Source organism: Quercus robur, chromosome 2 (genome assembly GCF_932294415.1).
Source record: "Quercus robur chromosome 2, dhQueRobu3.1, whole genome shotgun sequence".
Taxonomy (NCBI): Eukaryota; Viridiplantae; Streptophyta; class Magnoliopsida; order Fagales; family Fagaceae; genus Quercus; species Quercus robur.
Genome location: NC_065535.1, coordinates 27,022,648 through 27,031,135, shown reverse-complemented (window position 1 = coordinate 27,031,135; position 8,488 = coordinate 27,022,648). Strand labels below are relative to the sequence as shown.

The 8,488-nt window shown below is 36.2% G+C and overlaps 1 protein-coding gene across 1 annotated transcript; it reads right to left on the bottom strand.

Moving 5' to 3' along the window:
- Positions 1-2,928: 2,928 nt before the first annotated feature.
- LOC126713117 (uncharacterized) lies at positions 2,929-7,217 on the bottom strand. Its single transcript, XM_050412766.1, has 2 exons — positions 5,807-7,217; positions 2,929-3,488 (listed from the first exon to the last, which is right to left on the bottom strand). Exons 1-2 carry the CDS (start codon positions 6,938-6,940, stop codon positions 3,171-3,173), a joined length of 1,452 nt encoding a protein of 483 aa, XP_050268723.1. The 5' UTR covers positions 6,941-7,217; the 3' UTR covers positions 2,929-3,170.
- Between the last annotated feature and the right edge of the window lie 1,271 nt (positions 7,218-8,488).

Below are 8,488 nucleotides of genomic sequence, written 5' to 3'. Positions count from 1 at the left end.
CGTTTGTGGACGCATTCAATGCGGAGGTGATGTATTTACCTTGAACTACATCCACATCGTACCCCCACGTGGGTCCCGTCCTACTCGCCCTTTCTCCTGGGGGCCTTTTGGAGGCCGCCTTTGATGACATGCCACTCTTCCCTCTGAAGTCTTGGGATGCCGAGGTCAGGGTCATCCTCGGCTGCGTCTCTAGGCTATTTGGTCTTTCCCTATTCGTCCTCGGAAACTACCCTCCTCGGCACACCCTCCTCAGCACGGTCCTTGGACCCTAGTGGAAAGTGGGCCGGGTCGTAAGTTCTCTGGCCCCACAATATTTATATTCCCACGCATCGCGTGGGTCTGCGGCTAGTTTTATATAAAAGTGACAGACAATCAATTATAGCATGCCACATAAAAGAAATGTGGAAATTGGTTATGGCATTAAATTTTTTTTTCCTATCACATGACAGTTGATTATATAATATACTAACTTGTAACTCCATGTATACGCATAGATGTATTTAAAATAAACTCATTTTTTATCATAAAAATATAAATAATTTGGAATCTAATTGAATTTTTTTCTAAATTTTGGCTTTAAATACACACACACACATATATTTGTCAAATTATTAGAAAAATAAACGTAATTAGTTGCACGTTAAAATTCTTACCTAAGTTTAATACTACTTATGATCATTTTTTTTTCTAATTTTTAATAAGATAGAACGTGTGATGATCTTAGTGATCTTTGTTGTATTTTTATAGAATACTTCATTTCCATGTTGACTATTAGTTTATAGGAATACTTCATTTCCATGTAGAAAATATTTATGAGTATCTTTTTGTTATACGCCTAATAGTTTGTAGAATACTTCATTTCCATACTGTCTGCAATTCCGTCTATTAGTTTATAAAAATACTTCATTTTCTTGTTGAAAATGTTTAAGTATGTGTACTCTTCTCGTCTCACATATATTAAGAAATTATAGTATATGTAATTTTCCCATCTTACACATATTAAGTATTATAGTATATGTAGCCTTACACATATATTAAGAAATTATAGCATATGTATGTTGGGGATATTACACAAAGTAATAATTGAAGAACAAGGTTAACACAAAAGATAAATAGAAAATAGATAACTTAGAAGCACAATATTGTTTTCCTTAGACCATATTTGCTCCCCACACTTGTTGCTAAAGAGTTATTGCAAATTTGTCCCCAAGATACAACCAAGATGTTGGGTTCTACAAATAGCAATTCTGGAGAATGACCACAAGATTTCTTGTGTTTTTTTCTAATTTACTATTTCTAACTTATTTTTCAAGTCAACGTAAGTCTCTATTTATACCTATAGGGTTATACTTCATCAAAAAGCACACATGAAGAGTTAAAATGTTTCATAAAACCGTTCACATTGCTTGAAACTTCTTCAACCTTTCTGAATAGTCACTAGAAAACTCTGTAGAAAATCCTGTTTCACGATTTTCAATCAGTCGAAAGTTACTTCTAATCGATCAAGTGCTCTTTTTGATCGGTCGAATAGGAATCAAACAGCGATCAAGACATCCAGAGACTCCAGGATTTTTTCTAACCATTTTCAATCGATCAAGCGAAAGTTTCGACCAATTGAAAATACTGATTTTCGAATTTTCACTTAGAAAATTCCAGAACTTGAATTTTCACTTTATTAAACCATATTCTCCAAACTCAAACATCATTATTACAACCTATCCTTGTATATACCTATATATACAACAATGTAGTCTTCTCGTCTCCAAGATGTTGGTAAAAAATTTTGAACTTATGACTATGAAATTTTGAGAACCATTAGAATAACCCTCTTATGATTTTATTTAGGCTTTTTTTTTTTTTTTTGGGTTAAAAGGATAGTGCATTAGAAATTAACTAGCCAAAGTAAGCAGAGTTGTGGTTGAAAGCCTTAAAGATTATAGACCAATAGCATCTGAATCCAAAATTACACATAGGGTTCATTTGGAATCCGCTTATTTTGCTGAAACTAAATTTTTTTTGCTGAAAGTACTATAAATAAATGTAAAAATTAGCTAAAATAGTAAAGTGGGACTTATGAATAGTACCAAAAAGTATAATGAAACCTATAAATAGTAGCAAAAATAAGCTGAAATGTAAAATAAGTTGACAAAAATAATTTTTGCCAAACAGACACATAGTTCAGCAGAATGAGGACAGTCTAATACAACAAAATCAGCTAATAAGGAGCAGCCTTCCTTGGCGAGGTTGTCTGCGCATCTATCTGCTTCCCAATACACATGGTTGACCTTGATTCGCTGGGAGGAGTAGAGAATAAGCTCTATTATTCTTGGAGAGGACAAGATCAACAATAACTTTAGCATCAAGTTCAACAACTACTTGGGTAATGCCCAACTGAGATGCCGAAACGAGGCCATCTCTAAATGCCCAAAATTCAGCAATGATGCTGGTTGCCACTCCAATATTCCTCCTCATATACCCTTTCATCCACTTGCCATGGAATTCAAGGATCAAACCACCGCCTCCTGCCTTCCCCGGATTTCCTAATGACTTCCCTGGATTTCCTAATAACGCACCATCAAAATTTAATTTGAACCTCCCTCCATCGGTTTGTGCCAGCACACTGGGGTGGCTGTATACTGTTTGGTTCTAGGAGATTTCCCCAACACACAAGAAATATTCTGTAGCTTGATGAATGCAAGTCGTGTGGAGATTGGGATTAAGGGGTGTGTTCTCAAAAGCCACTCTGTTTCTATGTTTTCAAAATTCAAAGTCCCCAAATAGCAAAGAGGAACCGAGTATTCCGAGGAAGCCCGTTGGCTTGGAGTTGATTTTATTCTCAAAAAAAAAAAAAAAATTTAATGGATCCACCACTGACACAAACAAATATTACAACAGAGAATTTTTACTACCACTACACAGAATTCTATATTCAAAAGATTATCACGTAGATTAATACCACAACACGTAATGCCATGACTTAGATCATTATCATCTACTAACTACAAATATCTAAAGAAAAAGAAGCAGAACCTACACTTTGACACCACAATACAATAAAATCATACAGAATACTTAAAAAGAAAGTTTAGTTGAGTTCACGAATCTGAGAACATGTTACAAAACTAAAGAGATTAGAGTAGAGAGAGCAGCATATGTAACAGCAAGTTCCATTAGCAGGTCAAGTGAAGACGCTGGCCGAGGTAAACAAGGTTCCAACTGAGAGCCATTAAAGTCAGAATGTTGAGGAAAGAAGAGTAGCTGTTTAGCTTCTTAAGCCTGTCATTTAGTCTAACAATCTGAGACCTGACCACTTCGTGCTCTAAGGCTGCCGGTGAGGACACTGCAGGAGCAGTTGTGCTAGTTTTAGTTGAAGCTCCAGGCTCAGCAGCTACTGGCTGCGACGACTCAGAGACCTGTCTAGGTTCAGCAGTTAATTCCTCTCTTCCTCTTCCTTCCTCCTTCTGCAGCTTTATCCTCTCAAACATCACCTGTAATGCACACACAAATCAATGGAAATTCAAGTCAATATGTATCAAATAACAATACATACGTCCATAAACCATTGTGTATTTATTTTGAAAGCTTGACTAATCTCCAAAACCTTAAACTCAAATGATCAGATGCCTTCAATTTAACTTACCATCTAGTATAATTCTTTCTTGGACAATGAAAGCCTACATATATATACTAATCTTACATGAAAGTAGTGAAGCTAGCTAGCAAAAGACACATGACATATTCCAGACAGTAACATTTACAATCCAAAATAGTCCAAGTTGGGGTTCTCCTCTACAACGTATTTTTAAAAAATTAAATTTAAAAAAAAAATACAGGGGAAATAGGAGATGACAATTTTTTTTTTTCAAAAACAAGTTGACCTCGAGCCCATAATCAAAATAAATTATATATTCAAGCTTGTTCATTGTTGATTTATCCGGTTGAACAAGTTCAAATTTGTTCACTAGCAATTTCATTAATTTATCGTTTCCTAATATAAAGTAAAAATAAAAATGATTAAGATTTTTACCCTTTAAAATATGTTAGCTAAATACTAATAACTAAATTATAGTTAAGAATATTATGTTCTTGAAATTTAATTTAATTTCATTAGCAGATTAATATATATGAAAAAATATATAACAAGCACAATAAACCAAACATGTTAATTTTTTTTGAAGGAAAACATGTTAATTTGTTTGAATGTAGTTTCTATGGATTCAACTCATTAGATAACAAAGTCCAAACCTAGATTATAGTTTAATTTATTAGCTAAATAAGCCTACACAAACAAGTTTTTCCCAAAATCGAGATAAACAGCTCAACTTATTTTCCTGCCATATCGATTAGTGCTAGGTGATGAAACGAAAAGTTGGGAATTTGTGGAACATAAGACCCACGTGGAGTTGCAGGCACATAGACTGACAAATGATTCAATTTACTTATGCTACTATTTCATAAATATTTAATATGCACCCCATCCAAACTTCCATGTTGGACAAGTCTAGTGACACAACAGATTGGTGTAAAATAAAAGTGGAATGAATCGGAATCCAAAGTGATATCTCAATTTATCATTTCAAACAAGTTGTAAATTATTTATAAATATTTTTTAAGTTTGAAAACAGTAGCATTGTTGTAACTAAATTGGAAACATGATTAAAAAAACAAAAACAAAAACCTAAAAGACCTATGTAGCATGGGTGCGTTTTGGGATTCGGGTGCGGGTGCGGGTGCGGGACTCGGCAATTTTTGAAAAAGGTGAGTGCGGGTGCGGCGAGACTCGGCGATTAAAAAATTATTAAAAATATTTTTATTTATATTTTTAATATATTGCTAAGTATACTTTTTCACATTATACAAACATATACCAAATTTAAGAGCAATAGTAGATAATAACTAAAACATGATTTTCATAAATTAAACACAACTCACAAGATTGAAACTAAAACATTCCATGATGTTTGGAAATTAGAATACAACTCACAAGTTCGAAATTAAAACTAAATAAAAGACACAATCAAACACCAACTTCTTCATCATCAAGATAATAACTTTTTTTTTTTTTTTTTTAGGTTGAATTTCGGCCTGAATCGGCCGATTCGGCCGATACAGCCGATACGGCCGATACGGCCGATTCAGGCCGATATGGCCGATTCGGCCCAATTCTGGGCGAATCGGCCCCTGTTGGAGCCGCGTCGGCGCGAGTCGGTGAAAATCACGTGGAATCCACGTGGCACGACGCGGCGGGACGCGGCGGGACGCGCGGGCAGCGGCGTCCGCTGCGCGTCGCCGCGTCCGGCCGCGTCGGACGCGGGTGCGGCACCTCTGGTGCCGCGTCCGTGCTTCATAGTAAAAGACAGAGTCTTTCATTTAAGGCTTTCTAGTTTTAAAGACCTTGGGCTGAGACCCATGATTATTTCATAGAAGTTGTTTAATGTCGTTATTTTGCACAACAAAGAAACTTTTATCGTTGTGTTTTGTACATAAACCCAGTCTTATAGTCTTTATAAAAAGGGGCCCGGGGCGTCGCTACTCGCTATAGACTACTTTGTGCCTTCGAATTATCTTTGGCAAAATTCTACCCCTGCTCTGCAATGGAGGCCCCATATTTCTTGTGACGGAATTCACATGCCACAAAAAGAATGAGACCACATAGCAAAGAAAGCCTAAACAGAGAAATATGATGCAATTGTTGACCATCTATAGCCAACATCTAAACAAAGACAGAGAGTATGCGATAAATGAATGTTTGAATTACTTTATCATAACACATAGCATTGCAAAGAGAAATGAGAATGCGAGTTACCTTAGTTGCTCGTGGCTCCAAGTAAATCGAATTGACGAAAACCATAAATAGTGAAGCCAACAAATTGTAGGTCTGAAACATTTCAACCTTGTTTGAGAGCAATCTGTGCCTATTGCCCAACAAGTGCCCCAACAAAGCCAACCCAATGCAACCAGCCATGTACCTGAAATACACAGGATATATCTTGCTCTGCACCATCCCAAACTGCTGCCTCGGAATCGCCTCCGCCAATACATAACTCGATATGAAAGTAACCCACACGCACATCCCATAAGCAGTGGCCAACCCCAACAAGTTCATCACACCCATCAATGCCGGTGATGTTGCATAATTCAAAGCACCATGCCCAACCTCTTGTCCTCGCCGAATTGCACCACCAACTTCCTTTTGGCTCTCTCTCTTCAACTTGTACGCACCACTCTTGACTTTGTCTTTGGTTACTTTGGCTTTCTCCACCACCTCTTCCTTTGCCATCTCCACTTTATCTGATACATCCCTCGCTATGTCCTTCCCAATTGTCTTTACCTTGTCCTTCACTGCCTTCGCCTTTTCCATCACATCCTCGGCTCGCTCTTTAGCGCCTTCTTCAACCTCGCGAGCTTTCTTCGATGCTGTTTCTTTCGCTTTACCTAAAGCATCGCCTACGGCGTCTCCCATCTCATGTGCAATCTCTTTTTCCTTGGCAATGGCCTCATGTGTGGTTTCCTTTGTCTTGTCAATCGCTTCGTGTGCCGTCTCCGAGACCCTATCTTTAGCCTTATCCATTGCGCTTGCAATCCTGTGCTTGCATTTACCAAAGGCATCACATATGAGTTCCTTAGTAGTAGTAGTAGTGGTGGTGGTTTTTTCTGATGGTTGTGAAAGGCCTTGACCAAGATTTGGAAGGACGGAGGAGGCTTCTTTGAGCTTCTCCATGGGATTTGGTGGTGTTTCATGGTGTTGGTGTTGTTGTTCTGGTGAGATAGAGACTTTTGTGTTGGGATGATCGCCTTGATCATACTCAACAACAATCACTCTATGCCCATCTTTAACTATAACATCCTCCTCTGCTGGGCTTGGAGGAGTTGGAGACCAGACTCCTGCTGATACTACTAGTGATGTAACTACGAGACACAACGCTAAAAGATTCATCATCTTGCTTTTTTCTTAGATTTCTGAATTCGTCAATAGAGTTTTGGTAATAAAGATTTCAGATGCGGTTTTAAGAGTACGCGATTTCATTGGGGGGGATTAGCGGTGGCTGGAGCACAGGAGCTGCACACGTTGCACGTAGCAACTGACAGGTGTTAGTGTGCCTATGTAGCCACCTGGCCTTACACTAGCATCGTGTCGAACTTGTAGAACGGCCTCACAATGTTTTCAACTTTGTTTTCTCAAACTGCTTTTTGGTTTTGAATAAAGTTTCTAGGTTAAATCCTGTTGCACACTGGTTGTGTTGTGTTTGTGAACACTGAATTGTGAAGTAAACATTGCCCAAAATTTTATGTCCTCTTATTTGTTCCACATTTTTATCTTTTACCCATTAAAATTTTAAAAATTCACATATTTTTTTCTTTAATTAAATGACAAAATTTAAAATATAAAAGGTACGGAAAAGGATTCTATTCTTTATTTGATTTTTAATTATTACATGTCTTACCTCTAAAAATTGCAGAAATTGAAAGGTATCTTATCCCTACCTTTACTTTTTATACTAGTTCGTATGCTCCAAGTGGATTAACTAGGTAATAACAAGGCCTTGGCCCTTGAACAAAAGAAATGAATAATAACCATCCCCTTGTATTTTCCTTTTTCTTTTTATTGTAGAGACCAGCAATCAATGAGGAGCGAATAACAGAATGAATCGAAGAAGAAACACAAGGAACCTCCTTATTTTGTCTTTTTATTTTTTGGGTTTAGTGTCGGAATTGTCGATACGTCCTTTACATTATGTTTGTCCATAAATATTATGCATTTACAAACTGCTGATACACCCAGAAGTGTGATGAGATTAGCTTTAAAAAAAATGAACAAATTCAATATGTGATTTCAATGCTATTAGTGTTCATTTTTTGGAGTTAGTCGCATAAAACTCCTGGTTATATCAGTAGTTTGCAAATGCATAATATATGTGGGCAAACATGCAAGCCTCAAATTTAGACTAAAGGACAATTATGACACAAAACCCAAAAGAATAAAAATAAAAGAGTTTCATCTTTACACATAAGATGAGGCTAGTATTTCTTAATTTAAGACTTTAACAAATTATCACAACACCAAACATCACAAATAACTAAACTCCAATTCATGAAATTAGTCAGAATTAATGCTATTAAAACTATCTAATAGCCAACCTCGATTTGGAAACACCTACGGGCAACCATAATGATAGTAAAATAAAAATTCTAAGAATTCAATGAAAAAATGCTATGTAAAATAAAAAGTTTAGCATCCCTGTGTAACAATTTTAATCTGTATATTAGTTTTTTTTTTGGTTACTTTATCCAAAAAAAAAAAATTTAACATTATAGAAATTATATTTTTTTAGTTTACCTTAATTATATATTATTTTTTTGTTACTTTTCCCAAAAAGAAAAAGAACAATTAGCATTAACAAAAAGAAAAGGAAAACAAAAACAATTAATGTTATATAAATGTGGGGGCCAGTTAATTAATAATTATTAAAATCGTGTTAACTGGGCC